The sequence below is a fragment of the Chlorocebus sabaeus genome, chromosome 20, assembly GCF_047675955.1.
Source record: "Chlorocebus sabaeus isolate Y175 chromosome 20, mChlSab1.0.hap1, whole genome shotgun sequence".
Classification (NCBI taxonomy): domain Eukaryota; kingdom Metazoa; phylum Chordata; class Mammalia; order Primates; family Cercopithecidae; genus Chlorocebus; species Chlorocebus sabaeus.
Window position 1 is genome coordinate 74,345,894 of NC_132923.1, and position 17,124 is coordinate 74,363,017.

Here is a 17,124-nt window from a genome sequence, read left to right on the forward strand (position 1 = left end):
CCAGAGGATTGTGGAAGCAGTAAGTAGTATTGCTAAGGAAGAATAAGCTGTATTGTGAGGAGTGATAGAAAGTTCAGAAAGGATTCATAACAGTAAAGAAAGGTAATGCTAGAAAAACAGGCTAATTTATAGGAAAGTTTTTTATTTTTGTTTTTTTTAATTCAAAAGAAAAACAGGTATCATTCTGTGGTCCAAAGCTCTGAAGAGGAAACAAAGATGAAGTGATGTTTTTCCTGCAGGCGAAGCAATATGACTGTGCTTCCATGAAGCATACTTCCATAGTAGTTTGACACTAGAGGAGTCTAAGTTGAAAATAGTCAAATTCTCAGCCTTTCTTTCTCCCTAGCCTCATCCCCTGCTGCTCTCTCCCCCACTCCATTCTGCACACAAACATTTATTTTTAAATATCCAGTAACTCCTTGTAGTTAACTTCTCTAACCTTATCTCATCCTATTCTACCTGCTTGCTTACTCTGCTCCAATCACACTGCTTAACTTCCTGTTCCTCAAACACACTCGGTAGGCTTTAGCCTTCGACTCTTTGCACTGGCTCTTTCCTCTGCCTGGGATGCACGTCCCTCAGGGATTCACATGAATGTCTCCCATCTCCTTCAGTCTTTGCTCAGATGAAACCTACCCTGACCACCTTCTTTGTCCCTTTTGTTCACAGATTTATCATAAATACCTAGAACAGTCTGCTGACACATAGTGGGCACTCAATAAGTATTTGAATGGATGAATGCTTTCCCTCATATTTGTATCTGCCTTCCCCCCACCCTCTATCACAGTGTTCCTTCCTTCCCTTTCCTGTCTACTTGGCCATTTATTTTGAGTAGAACCCTATGTGTTACCTCTGTTGTGACTTAGCTGCAACAAGATTAATCTTTCCTTATACTTCTTTTTAGTATAGCATATATCCCTTTGTTTTGTAATTGTTTGAATACATTTTTTACTCTCCTGGGAAGCAAATCTAACTTATTTTTACTTTCCTATTACTGAAGATGAACGGTGGCTAACATAGTAAACACCCATTAATTTTTTTTCCTTGAACCGAATGTCATTGTGAGATAGTATAATAAAGAAGTAGGTTAGTTTTAAGCTACCTTAATAAAATTCAGTGTTCAGATTCAAGGAGACATTGAGCCCACCAACACACCTTCATTGGTCAGATCACATCAACAGTATTATGTTTATATCTGGGATATCACACTTTAAAGGATGGCATTGAAAAACTAATAAAATGCCAACAAAGTAGAAATTACTGTCATATGAAGATTGAAAACTGGAAAGTTTAGCTAAAAGGAACAAGTCCTAATTGTTATCTTCAAATATTTAAAGGGCCACAATATTGAAGAATTGGAATATTGTTTTAAACTGGAAACCTCTGAGAGGAGGACAGCCAGAATAGCAGCATATTAATATTTGTGGGTTTAAAAAGTAGGAATGGACCCAGCGTGGTGGGTCACACCTGTAATTTCAGCACTCTGGGAGGCTGAGGCAGGTAGATCACTTGAGCCCAGGAGTTCAAGACCAGCCTGGGCAGTGTGGCAAAACCCCATCTCTACAAAAAGTACAAAAAAATTAGCTGGGTGTGGTGGTATGCTTCTGTAGTCCCAGCTACTTAGGAGACTGAGGTGGAAGGATCGCTTGAGCCCAGGAGACAGAAGCTGCAGTGAGCTGTGGTCGCACCACTGTATTCCAGTCTGGGTAATGGAGTTAGACCCTGTCTCAAAAAAACTAAAAAATAAAAATAAATAAAAAATAAAAAATAGGAATGTATATGTATATATGTGTATGACATGTTTTGAAAAATCAAATTTTTAAGTAATTTTCTTTTTTTTTATTTTTCATGCAGTGCCTTTATTACTTAAGTCAAAATGTACTATGACTTATGGTTTTAATCAGAATTTTAGTTGAATCATTTAATCTATCTAGATGGATTAATTTGCTGTAGAAATCAGTTAATTTTTATGTGTGTTAAATTTTGAAATGAAGTAACTAAAAAAAATGTTTTTAAATTAGAAACCTCAACTTTCTTTAGCTCCAAAGACATTTTTCTTTAAAATTTTACATGTTTTTGACCAAAAATGTAGGGATGTTTTTCATCCCTATACCTTTTTGTTGGTATTATAAAACTGGTAAATTAAGGATTAGAGCTTCCCAATTTGCTTAATTATGTGTGGCATTTCTAGCTTATTTTATATGCCCTTTTGCTTTTTCAGTATAGGGAAAGTAAATATAAGGCAGATTAGGCTTAAAGAGAATTCAGAGGTATTTACTTACTTGTAATGTGCATATAGGCACCACCAGAGAATCCTAAAGTAATTTTGTATCTAAATTGTAAAAATTAGCTGAGAAAAGTGGCACACACCTGTAATCCCAGCTACTCAGGAGGCTGAGGTGACACTTTTTTAAAAACACTGTAAAAATTGCATAGAAAGTGTCCAAATATTTATTTTTATTGAAAGAATTTGTCTTCTGATATGCTGTGTGAGAATTAAAGTGACCTTAATGTACTTTGTACCTGACATGAATGTGTAGTTAATGCATGCCAATGGGTGGTTTGGGTGCTTTAGAATAGCCAACTCATCTCAAAAATTTTTTACTTATTATCTTTCACTCATATATTTTTTTCCCTTTCTGTTGCATTTTTAGTAACTCTTCTACATAAAAATTTTTTACTGGGCTGGGTGCAGTGGCTCACACCTATGATCTCAGCACTTTGGGAGGCTGAGGTGGGTGGATCACCTGAGGCCAGGAGTTTGAGACCAGCCTAGCCAAAATGGTGAAACCCTGTCTCCACTAAAAATGCAAAAATTAGCCAGGCATGGTGGCTTACGCCTGTAATCCCAGCTACTCGGGAGACTGAGGCAGGAGAATCACTTGAACTTGGGAGGTAGAGGTTACAGTGAGCCAAGATTGTGCCACTGCACTCCAGCCTGGACAAAAGAGTGAGACTCCATCTAAATAATAATAATAATAATAGTGTATTGGCACAGGGCTGCTAATTGTAGAATTCTTGCTTTAGTGCTTCTGGAGGGTCTTGACATTTACATTGTCTGCTCTATGCCAGGTGCTATCTTTGACTCCTAACTTACACAATCTCATTTAATATTTGTAAAGAGGTTATATAAAGGCTAATGCTAATTTAAAAATATATGTGTTTAATTAATTTGATCTAGTATGCTCTAGTATCAGCACAATTAAGACAGTTTATGTTATATCAAGCATCTTTTCTTGCAATAAGAAAAATGAGTTAATTTATCTCAATTATATAGATTTTAAAAACATAGACCAATGTGATAGAGGCACTTCATACAAACTCTGAAAAATATTATATGCGATTTAGTCACTTGTTAGTAGCCCTATTTACGTAGTTATTTGTTAGAAATAATGAAAAAAGAAAGACTTTATTTTGTTTAAACCTTCATTTAAAATATTCTAATTTTGAATTAAAACTTTTTGCAATGTTTTGGAAATTTTATGCTGTAACAATCTAAACATAATGTGAAAAACAGGAAGATTTCATATTAAAGTTTCTTCATTTTCCTAAACCTAGGATGGTAAGCGGATGTTTGGCACCTATTTTCGTGTTGGTTTTTATGGAACCAAGTTCGGGGATTTGGATGAACAAGAATTTGTTTACAAGGAGCCTGCAATAACCAAACTTGCAGAGATATCTCACAGATTGGAGGTGAATGCTGTGGTGGTTCATAAAATGTCATCTTTAGTTTGTATTCTCTCTGATGATTAGACTTTCAGATCCAGATCTAATCATTTAATAAGCCAGATCTTGCCAAATAAACTACTCTGTTAGAGAATAAGGATTTTTAATAGTTACAATAATACTTTTTCAAATCTTTTATGGCAGCTATAAAATAGTAATACTGTTTATTTTTTGAGACTATTTTCACACATATTTTGGAAACCCCTGTATCCTTCAGAATTACTGCGACTTAATGGAGAAATATATAGTATAATCCCACATTTTGTTGAAAAAGAGTAGGTAATAATTCAACTAGAACCAGAACCCCAAGAAATTTCTGACCCAAGCGTATTATCTCTTTGGCTTAGCTGGTTCCTGGTGAGATATCTTTAGAATGTAAAAGCCTGAAATCACACCTTAAAAACACTTCCTTTAACCTTTATAACTTCTTAATTTTCACCATAAATGATTGAGTTTCACATTTACTGGGCTAACCAGTTTTTTTCTGTTATAGTTGTTCTTTCCAACCTTTCTCTGTTTTTGTTACTCAAAGTGTAGTGGATGGACCAGAAACATTGGGATCACCTGGGAGATTGTTTGAACTGCAGAACCTCAGACCCCACCCCAGCCCTTCTGAATCAAAGTCTGCATTTTAACAAGATCCCAGGCGATTTCTATTCACAAAGCAGTTGGAGAAGTAGTACTCTAGGCTTGTTTTTATTCTCAGTGATGTTAATTTCTTGATGTTATATTCCTATTGGTGACTTCTCTGGCCAAACTGACATAAATTGGCTCAAACTGTTACTTTTTATTTTTCAAGAGGTTAGGTGTAAGTCTTGGGAAATATTAATTGAGACTGTATTTATCAAACTTACTCAATTATAAAAATCACCTTTGGGAGAGCAGTGGGGGTTTCTCCTTTGAAGATTCAAATTCGATTTTTCCTTTTGAATAGCTTCATCCTTTGCCCATGCTGCTACTCAGTGTCATGTGGAATAGTCACTATATTCTTGACCTAAGGTTGCCTTTTCAAAATGTAAACCTATATGAACTTCAACAGGTCAATGCTTTTATTTGAAAATTCTGGGATTAAAAAAATAGTTCCTAAAAATGGATGTTTATTCATTGACCCATGGTCTGTAAAAAGCAAGCCACAACAAACTCAGTAAAACTAAGATTTTTCTACATCAACAATAATGAGTTTCTTTTGTCTTTGCTTTCTGTTCCCTTTTGTTTCTCTTGAGGACTTCTTGTGGAATCCTGTGTTTTTATTGGAGAAAATTGTTGTTTTCTGATATTTTGTGTTTTTTAAAGTTTGTGGATGGGAATAATGTCAAATAAATATGGACCGAGACCATGCTAATTTATAAGCTAGTATAATTTTTATAAGCCTAAATCATTATGTCTTAATTATTGATATGATTGTACAGAATACACTAATTCTCCTAATTTTGCTCAGGAGTCACCCTCAGGCCTTCTCTATTTCCCAATCTTTTTAACTTCATATAAAATGTTTCTTTTTCTTTATTGTAGGGATTTTATGGAGAAAGATTTGGAGAGGATGTGGTTGAAGTAATCAAAGACTCTAATCCTGTAGACAAGTGTAAATTAGATCCTAACAAGGTATAGTTGATTCGACTATGATGATGACATGTAGGCATCTCTTTGAGATCCTCTGTGCAATTTTAAGAAAGACTAAATGATGACTTAACAGTGAAGAAATGAAGGACTTTTTTCTTTCCTAGGCGTATATTCAGATTACCTATGTGGAGCCATACTTTGACACATATGAGATGAAGGACAGAATCACCTATTTTGACAAAAATTATAATCTTCGCCGATTCATGTACTGTACACCCTTTACTTTAGATGGCCGTGCCCATGGGGAACTTCATGAACAATTCAAAAGGAAAACCATTCTGACTACATCTCATGCCTTTCCTTATATTAAAACAAGGGTCAATGTCACTCACAAAGAAGAGGTAAGTCCATAAATGAGCAAACAGCGTTAGTGAAGCAAATATATTCAAGCCATGTAACAACAACTTAGATGTACCAGAAGATATGTACCATCCCTTACACCATAACATATTAGAACTTTACCCATTTTTGAGTCCTTAATTTTTTACTTCTTTTCTAAGATCCTAATTCACCCCCAGCTTTTTCTTTAAAAGGTTGATTTTTTTTTTTTTTTTCATTTGGGGATCCAAGTTTGGAATTTTATTGTTACATAAAAGTTTACAATTGATTTTTTTTTTCTAATTTCAGTTGATTATACATAAAGTTCATTAAATAGTATTCAGTCAGTATACCAATTTAACAGATGCTCTTTTACTCAGATCATCTTAACACCAATTGAAGTTGCTATTGAGGATATGCAGAAAAAGACACAGGAGTTGGCATTTGCAACACATCAGGATCCTGCAGACCCCAAAATGCTTCAGATGGTACTCCAGGGATCTGTAGGCACAACAGTGAATCAGGTTAGTGCTTTTTGCTAGCACTGTATGATTTAAGCTGTAAATATGATTTGGGATAATTTCAGATCACAAATAATTGTTAAGTCAAATGAAAAGCATCTACCTTCTCTACTGCCTATATTTTTCTATCTATGCATTCTTATATATTCTATTAAGAAGGAATCAATTCACTTAAAATAATATTTCCTTAAAAAGCTTGTACTAAAAGACTGTGATCTTTTAAAACAAAGACTCGTTTTCAGAGCTGTGCACATATATGTGAACCTCTACTATGTTAGGTTCTCCCTGATGTTACCTTCCCCAGATCTCCTTTACAATAAGTTGTGAGGATTAAATAAGTGATATGGAATCATTTTTTTTTAATTTGAATAATATAGTGACACAATAAATTACTGTTCTTTTGTCATATGCAGATTAGAAGCCATCCCCATTAGTCTTTGTGATTGGTTCATTAAAATTTTCTTGTTGATGATTTTAGGCATGGCCCCAGTCTTAGGAATATTCCATGATAAGGGAAAATTCAGAAAGGCTTCAAGTAAGATTTCCTTTACCATGTCTTAACTACTTTTCAGTTTAAAGGAACAAAGCCAAAAAATGCCCCACCAAAACTGAAATAAATACCTTAAGACCTTTACCTCCTAGAAACGTGCTTGATTTTAAGGTTTTATCTGCAAATGATGTAGCTTACAAAAGATATCTTCTTTAACACAATGTCCGGAGCACCTTTGGAATACTGAGGGAAGCTGTTTTAGCAAAATCAACTCTGATAATCAGCGGACTGGCAAATGTAGTAGCTTGACAACTTTTACATCCAGGATCCATTTTAAAATGTGAAAAATACAAAGCAAAATACATTAATGAACACAGTAGTCAGTCCTTGAGTTCCTGTTCTGTTTCTTTGAAGAATAAACTAATAAGAAGTTAATTGCAGTAGATAAGAATGTAGAATGAAATAAGAAAATACTGAAACTGTCTGTGGAGTTTTAATATAGGCGTAGGCACATATGTATTAAGCTTAAATGTAGCCATGTCAGTGCTAAGAAAAATCATTTGAGTAAATTCTGTCTCTGTGATTTTAGAGATAACAAAAAAAAAAACAAAAAACACTTCTTGTTTTATTTTCTTATTTTGCAGGGGCCTTTGGAAGTTGCCCAGGTTTTTCTATCTGAAATACCTAGTGACCCAAAGCTCTTCAGACATCATAATAAACTACGACTCTGCTTTAAAGATTTTACTAAAAGGTATTCAAGGCTTTCTGCATCAAGATCTTCAAATTGAGACTGTCCAATACCACAGTATGACATAAGGGCCTTAAGGAACTATTGAAAAGAAAAAATAGGCCAGGCACAGTGGCTTACACTTGTAATCTTAGCACTTTGGGAGGCTGAGGCAGAAGAATCATTTGAGGCCAGGAGTTTGAGACCAGCCTGGAAAACAAAGCAAGACCCCATCTCTACGAAAAATATTTAAAAATTAGCCAAATGTAGGTTGTGTACCTGTAGTGTCAACTACTCAGGAGGCTGAGACAGGAGAGTCGCTTGAGCTAGGAGTTGGAGGCTGTAGTAAACTATGATTGTACCTGCACTCCAGCCTGGGTGACAGCAGGAGCCTGTGTCAGAAAGAGAGAGGGGAAAAAAAAGAAACAGAAAAGAAAGTGGTTGACAATAATAAGTAATCTGTGTAGAATTTACTATTCTTTAATAGCATATACTTATTCCCCTCTCCCACAACCCTACCATACTCCATAGTGCCGTATATTTAATTTTAAAAATTAGAAAAGCCAAGGCTCAGGAAATTTTATTAACTTGAAACTACTATTAGATCATTTATCTTAAAAGCTACTATTTATTGTGAATCTTCAATATTTGAGTTTCTGCTTCCTTCCCCCGAGGGAACTTACAAGCAGTAAACTTGGGAGCAAAAAACTTGTGTTCAGATCCTGACCTTATCATTGATTGTGCTTTTCCAGGTCACTTAATTTCTATGATCCTGCATTTTCTAATCTATAAAGTAAGGATAATGATATCTACTTTATCTATGGGGAAGCTGTGCAGATTAGGTGAAATAATTTATGGGTGTGTCAGTCCCCAAGACTGTCCCCAATTTCAGTGATTTGCTAGGAGGACTCACAGGACTCAGCATATAGTTATACTACTGGTGCCTGTGATTTATTGCACTGAAAGAATACCAAGTAAAGTCAGCAAAGGGAAAAAGTGTGTGGAGTGAAATCTGGAGGAAACCAGGAGCAAGCTTCAAAGGGTCCTCTGCCAGTCAAGTCACATAGGACTTACTTAATTCCTTCAGCAATGAGTTGTGACAGCAGGTGTGAAATGTGGGAACCTCATTAGAGACTCAGTGCCAAAGGTTTTTATCAGGGTCTGGTCATGTAGGCACCCTCTCTCTGACATGTACCAAAATTCTAGACTCTCAGAAGGAAAGCAAGTAATTCAGCAGGTGAACTGTGGTAGTAAAAGAAAGAAACCTGTTTCCTGCTTTTAGAATTGACTGATTTCTGGTGTTAATTTTATTATTTGGGAGGTTTAAGAAAACAACAACAAAATACACCCTACCATCTTTGTAAGCCAGATGATTATGGAACAGTACATACTTCTTTAGGTCATAGACATTTAGTAACAGACAATCAGGTGTTTTGTTTCTTGCTTTTGTTTTTGGAATATTTTACCATGACTACAATTCTTAAATGTCCTCCTTTTGTATACATTTACTATAATGAATTCCTGTAGTCAACAGGTCTCCTTAAGTGTTACTGTCTGTAGAGGAGGTTTTCTCCTTTTATATTGCAAAAAACAAACAAGAGGTCGGGCATGAGTGGCTCACGCCTGTAATTCCAGCACTTTGGGAGGCCGAGGCGGGCGGTCAAGAGTTCAAGACCAGCCTGGCCCACATGGTGAAACTCCTCTCTACTAAAAAATACCAAAATTACCCAGGTGTGATGGTGGGCACCTATAATCCCAGCTACTTGGGAGGCTGAGGCAGGGAGAATTGCTTGAACCCAGAAGGTGGAGGTTACAGAGAGCCGAGATCATGCCACTGCACTCCAGCCTGGGCAACAGAGCGAGACTCCGTCTAAAAAAAACAAACAAAAAACGGAACAACAGCAACAAAAACTACATAATATAAACCTTACAAAAGAGTTATAGGCAATACTACATTTTTAATTTTTGGTGTTACCATTCAGTATGGTAACTAAATAGTATGCCTTTATGCATATGTATTTTACAATAGTCATACGTATAATCTTAAATTATTTTTCAGTTAAAGTTTAAACTATTATTCTAGTGGTTATATTCTTCAAATTAATATACTGTAGTCATACTTATAATCTTAAATTCTTATTTTTTAATTAGAGTTTAAATTATAATTCTAATGGTTACGTTATTTCCTAAAATTAATATACTAGAATTTAAGTTGAATTTGAATGTGGCATAGTTTACACTACAATGTATCTTTTTCTTTTGTTAAATTAAAATTTCCAGCATGAGATGACTGAGGCACAGTACCTGAACATTTTTTGTTTCAGAGACAAGGTCTCACTCTGTCACCCAGACTCTGTAGTGCAGTGACACAATCACAGCTCACTGCAGCCTCGCACTCCTGGGCGCAAGGGATCCTCCTACCTCAGCCTTATGGTATGCACCACCATGCCTGGTTATGTTTGGTTGGATTGGGGTTTTTGGTAGAGATGAAGTCTTGCTATGTTGCCCTGGCTAGTCTCGAACTCTTGGCCTCAAGCGATCCTCCCACCTCAGCCTCCCCAAGTACTAGGATTACAGGGAAGAGCCACCATGCCCAGCCTACATGAACATTTTTATTGGCTCACAATATTTAGTACATTCTAAAAAATTTCTAAGTACAGTTGACCTTGAACAGCACAGAGGTTGTGGTGCCAATCCCTTGTACAGCTGAAAACCCGTGTAAACTTTTAACCCCCCAAAACTTAACTAATAGCCTGCTATTGACTGGAAACCTTACTGATAATATGGTCATTAGGTACATAGTTTGTATGTTATATATATTACATACTGTCTTCTTACAATAAAGTAAGCTAGAGAAAAGAAAATGTTATTAAGAAAATCATAAAGAAGGCCAGGCATGGTGGCTCATGCCTGTAATCCCAGCACTCTGGGAGGCCAAGGTGGGTGGATCATGAGGTCAGGAGTTCGAGACCAGCCTGGCCAAGATGGTGAAACCCCCGTCTCTAATAAAAAATACAAAAATTAGCTGGGCACAGTGGTGGGCGTCTGTAATCCCAGCTACTCGGGAGACTGAGGCAGGAGAATCACTTGAACCCGGGAGACGGAGTCTGCAGTGAGCTGAGATTGCTCCACTGCATTGTAGCCTGGGTAACAGAGCAAGACTCCATCTCAAAAAAAAAACAAAAACGAAAATCATAAAGAAGAGAAAACGTATTTTACTCTTCCTAAGTGGAAGTGGATCATCATAAAGGGCTTCATCCTCCTTGCCTTCATGTTGAGGAGTCTGTGGAGGAGGAGGAGGAAGAAGTGGGGTTGATCTTGCTATCTAAAGAGTGGCAGAGGCAGAAGAGGTAGAGGAGGTATCAGGGGAGGCAGAAGAGGCAAGCACATTCAGTATAACTTTACAGATATCATAATTTTTTTTTTAATTTCCGTAGGTTTTTGGGGAACAGATGGTATTTGGTTACATGAGTAAGTTTGTTTTGTTTTGTTTTGTTTTTTGTTTTGTTTTGTTTGAGACAGAGTCTCGCTGTGTTGCCCAAGCTGGAGTGCGGTGGTGCAATCTTGGCTCACTGCACCTTCTGCCTCCTGGGTTCAAGCAATTCTTCTGCCTCAGCCTCCTGAGTAGTTGGGATTACAGGCGCCCACCACCATGCGCGGCTAATTTTTTTATTTTTAGTAGGGACAGAGTTTCATCATGTTGGTCAGGCTGGTCTTGAACTCCTGACCTTGTGATCCGCCTGCCTCGGCCTCCCAAAGTGGAGTAAGTTCTTTAGTAGTGATTTGTGAGATTTTGGTGTACCCATCACCCGAGCAGTATACACTAAACCCAGTTGATAGTCTTTTATCCCTCATCCCAGTCTTTTATCCCTCATCCCTTCCCACCCTTTCCCACCAAGTCCCCAAAGTCCATTGTATCATTGTTATGCCTTTGCATCCTCATAGCTTAGCTCCCGCTTAATGAGTGAGAACATACGATGTTTGGTTTTCTCATTCCTGAGTTACTTCACTTAGAATAAATAATCTTTAATCCCATACAGGTTGCTGCAAGTGCCATTTACTCATTCCTTTTTATGGCTGAGTAATATTCCATCATATGTATACACCATAGCTTCTTTATTCATTGATTGATGGGCATTTGGGCCAGTTCCACATTTTTGCTATTGCAAATTGTGCTGCTATAAACATGCATGTGCAAGTATCTCTTTTTTTTTTTTTTTTTTTTTTTTTGAGACGGAGTCTTGCTCTGTCGCCCAGGCTGGAGTGCAGTGGCCGGATCTCAGCTCACTGCAAGCTCCGCCTCCCGGGTTTACGCCATTCTCCTGCCTCAGCCTCCCGAGTAGCTGGGACTACAGGCGCCCGCCATCTCACCCGGCTAGTTTTTTTTGTATTTTTTAGTAGAGACGGGGTTTCACCGTGTTAGCCAGGATGGTCTCGATCTCCTGACCTCGTGATCCGCCCATCTCGGCCTCCCAAAGTGCTGGGATTACAGGCTTGAGCCACCGCGCCCGGCCGCAAGTATCTTTTTGATGTAATGACTTCTTCTGAGTAGATACCCAGTAGTGGGATTGCTGGATCAAGTAAATGGTAGTTCTACTTTTAGTTCGTTAAGGAATCTCCACACTGTTTTCCATAGAGGTTGTACTAGTTTACATTCCCACCAACAGTGCAGAAGTATTCCTTTTCACCGCATCCACACCAGTATCTTTTTTTTTTTTTTTTTTTTTGGTTATGGCCATTCTTGTGGGAGTAAGGTGGTATTGCATTGTGGTTTTGATTTGCATTTGCCTGATCGTTAGCGACGTTGAGCATTTTTTCATATGTTGGCCATTTGTATATATTCTTTTGGGAATTGTCTGTTCATGTCCTTAGCCTACTTTTTGATGGAATTGTTTGTTTTTTTCTTGCTAATTTGTTTGAGTTCGTTATAGATTCTGGATATTAGTCCTTTGTCAGAGGTATAGATTGTGAAGATTTTCTCCCACTCTGTGGGTTGTCTTGTTTACTCTGCTGACTGTTCCTTTTGCCATACAAAAGCTCTTTAGTTTAATTAAGTCCTACCTATTTATTGTTTTTATCGCATTTGCTTTTGAGTTCTTGGTCATGAAATCTTTGCCTAAACCAATGTCTAGAAGGGCTTTTTCTGAAGTTATCTTCTAGTATAGTTTCAGGTCTTAGATGTAAGTCCTTGATCCATCTTGAGTGGATTTGTATAAGTTGGGAGATGAGGATCCAGTTTCATTCTCCTACATATGGCTTGCCAGTTATCCCAGCATCATTTGTTGAATAGGGTGTCCTTTCCCCACTTTACGTTTTTGATTGCTTTGTCGAAGATCAGTAGGCTGTATTTGGGTTTATTTCTGGCTTCTTTATTCTGTTCCATTGGTCTATGTGCCTATTTTTATACCAGTACCATGCTGTTTTGGTGACTATGGCCTTATAGTATAGTTTGAAATCAGGTAATGTGATGCCTCCAAATTTGTTCTTTTTTTGCTTAGTCTTGCTTTGGCTATGTGGGCTCTTTTTTGGTTCCATGTGAGTTTTAGGATTGTTTTTCTAGGTCTGTGAAGAATGATGGTGGTATTTTGATGGGAATTGCATTGAATTTGTAGTTTGCTTTTGGCAGTATGGTCATTTTCACAAAATTGATTCTACCCATCCACGAACATGGGATGTGTTTCCATTTGTTAGTGTCGTCCGTGATTTAGTTCAGCAATGCTTTGTAGTTTTCCTTGTAGAGGTCTTTCACCTCCTTGGATAGGTATATTCCTAAGTTTTTTGAGGTTTTTTTTTTTTTTGGCAACTATTATAAAAGGGGTTGAGTTCTTGATTTGATTCTCAGCTTGGTTGCTGTTGGCGTATAACAGAGCTACTAATTAATGTATATTAATTTTGTATCCTGAAATTTTGCTGAATTTATTTATCAGTTATAGGAGCTTTTTGGAGGAGTCTTTAGGGTTTTCTAGGTACACAATTATATCATCAGCAAGCAGCAACAACTTGACTTCATCTTTACCAATTTGGATGCACTTTATTTCTTTCTCTTGTCTGATTGCTCTGGCTAGGACTTCCAGTACTATGTTGAGGAGAAGTGGTGAGAGTGGACATCCTTGTCTTGTTCCAGTTCTCAGAGGGAATACTTTCGTCTTTTTTTTTTTTTTTTTTTTTCCTTTTTGTGGAGAACGGGGTCTCGCTATATTACCCAGGCAGGTCTCGAACTCCTGGGCTCAAGCTATCCTCCCGCCTCTGCCTCCCTGAGAGCTGGGATTACAGGCGTGAGCCACCGCGCCCGGCCGGGAATACTTTCACCTTTTCCCCATTCAGTATTATGTTGGCTGTGGATTTGTCATAGATGACTTTTATTACATTGAGGTGTGTCCCTTGTATGCCAATTTTGCTGATGCTTTTAATCATAAAGGGGTGTTGAATTTTGTCAATTGCTTTTTCTGCATCTGTTGAGATGATCATGTGATTTTTAATTCTGTTTTTGTGGTGTGTCACATTTATTGACTCATGTATGTTAAACCATCCCTGCATCCCTGGCATGAAACTCACTTGATCATGGTAGACTATCTTTTTGATATGCTGTTGGATTTGGTTAGCTAGAATTTTGTTAAAGATTTTTGCATCTATGTTTATCAGGGATATTGGTCTGTGGTTTTCTTTTTTTGTTATGTCTTTTCCTGGTTTTGATATTAGGGTGCTACTGGCTTCTTAGAATGATTTAGGAAGAATTATCTCTTTATCTGTCTTGTGGAATAGTGTCAATAGGATTGGTACTAATTCTTCTTTGAATGTCTGGTAGAATTCAGCTTTGAATCCATCTGTATGGATATCACAATTTCTGTCTGATATTTTTGCTTTTTCATTTTTCTAAAAATGTTTCCATGTGGTTCTTCCACCATTTGCCTTAGTTTCTGCGCCCTTATCGTAAAGAGTCCATATTGTAAAAGAAGTCAGAAGCAGTCTTAGGTTATTGAAACCCTTGTGCCAGATTGTCTCATGTCAATTTGTTTTCTGGCACTGCTGCTTCCGTGTTTTCTGCCTTATTTTCTGGCAGTGGTTCAGAAGCACTCATCTCCATCAAGTCATCTTCTGTTAATTCCTCTGGTATAGTTTCTATTAGCTCTTGAATTTCTCCATGATCCATGTCTTAAAACCCTTCACGTTCCACCTTTTAAGCCATATCTACAACTGTTTCATGATTTCTTTGATTGGCCCTGTTGTAAATCCTGTGAAGTTATGCATAACCTCTGGACACAGTTTTCTCCAGCAGGAATTGATTGTCTTGGGCCTGATGGCTTTCTCTGTAAACAGTGGTGACATTTTCAGTGGTATAAACCTTCCAGACTTGTGATGTTCTCTCTATCAGAGTTCTCTTCCGTAGCGCTGGTACTCCTTTCTATTAATATAAAGTACCATGTATAATGAGCCTTATAGGTCCTTAAGACCCTAGATCTAGAAGCTGAATTAGAAATGTATTTTGTTGTTGTTGTTGTGAGGTTTTTTTTGTTTTGTTTTGTTTTGTTTTGTTTTTTTGAGATAGAATCTCGCTCTGTCACCAAGGCTGGAGTGCAGTGATGCAATCTCAGCTCACTGCAGTCTCTGCCTCCTGGGTTCAAGCGATTCTCGAGCCTCAGCCTCCTGAGTTGCTGGGATTATAGATGCCCACCTCCAAACCTGGCTAATTTTTGTATATGGGGTTTTGCCATGTTGGTCAGGCTTGTCTCTAACTCCTGACCTCAGACGATCCACCCGCCTCGGCCTCCCAAAGTACTTGGATTACAGGCGTGAGCCACAGTGCCCGGCCTAGATGTTGTTTTTACAGGGGCAGGTAGACCACTTCAAGACCTTTGGTGTTAAACTCGGGGTTCTGGGTGTTCAGATGCAATGTCCAATATCAAAAGAACTTTAAAGGGCATTCCCTTAACTAATAAGATACTTCCTGACTTCATGGACAAAGCACCCATGGAGCCAATCCATAAAATGGGTTCTCATCTAGAACTTTTCATTGTTCAGCCAGAATACTGGCAGCTGGCTTTTACCTGTTCCCTTCAAGGTTCAGGGGTTAGCAGCTTTGTAAGTAAGGGCAGTCTTGATTATAAACCTGACTGCATTTGTACAAAACAGTAGAGTTAGCCTATCCCTTTTTGCCTTAAATCCTCGTGCTCACTTCTCTTTTTTACTAACAAATGTCCATTGTTGCTTTTTTTTTTTTCTAAATAGGGCACTTTTATCTGCATTAAAAATCTGTTCAGAAAAACAACCACCACCAAAAAAAAAACCTGTTCAGGCAAATATTCCCCCTCTTCAGTGATTTTTGTAATCGTATCTGGGAGCTTGTCTGCTGCCTCTTGGTTGGCAGAAGCTGCTGCTTGGTCAGTAGAAACTGCCTCTCCTATCTCTTGGCATTTTAAAAAGTCAAACCTCTTTCTAAAATTATCAAACTATCCTTTGCTGGCATTAAATTCTCCAGTTTTAGATCCTTTACCTTCCCTTTGCCTTGTCTTGTAATTACTTCACTTTTTCTCACATCATTAGTCTACAGGTATACTTTCCTTACAGCAATCCTGTACCCACATAAAAGCTGCATTTTCAATATGAGATAAAATGGTATTTCTAGGCTGGGTGCAATGGCTCACACCTGTAATCCCAGCACTTTGGGAGGCCAAGATGGGTGGATCATGAGGTCAGGAGTTCAAGACTAGCCTGGTCAAGATGCTGAAACCCCATCTCTACTAAAAATACAAATATTAGCCAGGTGTGGTGGCACACACCTGTAATCCCCGCTACTCCAGAGGCTGAGGCAGGAAAATCGCTTGAAACTGGGTGGCAGAGGTTGCAGTGAGCCGAGATCGTGCCACTGCACCGCAGCCTGGGTAACAGAGCAAGACTCCATCTCAAAAAAACAAACAAACAACAACAACAACAAAAAAGTGGTATTTCACAAAGAGTGCAAGGTTTTCATGCCTACTGGCTTACAAATTTCCTTTTCTTTTTTTTACAGTGGTCTTTACACTGGATTCATATGTCTTGAGATGGTGGGCAACTGTAGCTGCAGATCTCAATCTATAATACCAAGCAATTCACCTCTTTCCTGTAATGTCATAACTTTTCTCTGCTTCTTGGAAGCACTTCCAGCATCAGTAGTGGCACTTTATGTAGGCCCCATGGATTATTCAGTTTATGGTTGCACTAAACACAGTAAAATATACACAAGAACTATGAGAAATCACTCTTTACTGTGATGTATAATTTACTGAAGCAACAACTGCTCACCTGGAAATGAGTAGCATCACATGGCATTTTAAGCAGATACATTTGAGCTTATCACAGTAGCAACAAGAGGTGGCTACAAAATTATGGCAGTAGTGCAGTATGTACTGCAGTTTTTTTCAGTTGTGACTTAATGTATCTTTACATTTGTTTACATTTTTCTCTACTACAAATGGTGCCATGCAGGGTCCCTGTTTATGTGGGTAAGTTTTATATATATTTTATGGTAGTAAATAATAAAATAGGCTAGTATCTTCATATACTTTATGCATTCATGACATCTTTTTCTTTTTAAAATTTTTCTCAGCTACACAATTTGTCTTCAGGGTTTTTCACAAATCTCCAAAGAATTATATTCATTGGAAAAAATCCACATATAAGCAGACTTTCACAGTTGCAAACTATGTTGTTAAATGGTCAGCTGTATTAACAGTGCCAACAGTGCA

At 37.7% G+C, this 17,124-nt stretch overlaps 1 protein-coding gene across 8 annotated transcripts in view; it reads left to right on the forward strand.

The window, feature by feature from the left end:
• The window catches only part of DOCK7 (dedicator of cytokinesis 7), a 228,799-nt gene that overhangs the window by 200,342 nt on the left and 11,333 nt on the right, over positions 1 to 17,124 (forward strand). For 4 of the 8 annotated variants that reach the window (XM_007978501.3, XM_007978502.3, XM_007978505.3 and 1 more), the window contains 5 exons: positions 3,568 to 3,693; positions 5,239 to 5,328; positions 5,451 to 5,687; positions 6,045 to 6,188; positions 7,320 to 7,426. In XM_007978501.3, the coding sequence (XP_007976692.1) occupies positions 3,568 to 3,693; positions 5,239 to 5,328; positions 5,451 to 5,687; positions 6,045 to 6,188; positions 7,320 to 7,426 (704 nt within the window). Of the gene's footprint in view, positions 1 to 3,558; positions 3,694 to 5,238; positions 5,329 to 5,450; positions 5,688 to 6,044; positions 6,189 to 7,319; positions 7,427 to 17,124 lie in introns of all 8 variants that reach the window. The other 4 variants (XM_038000744.2, XM_007978503.3, XM_007978506.3 and 1 more) reach the window with 1 other exon arrangement.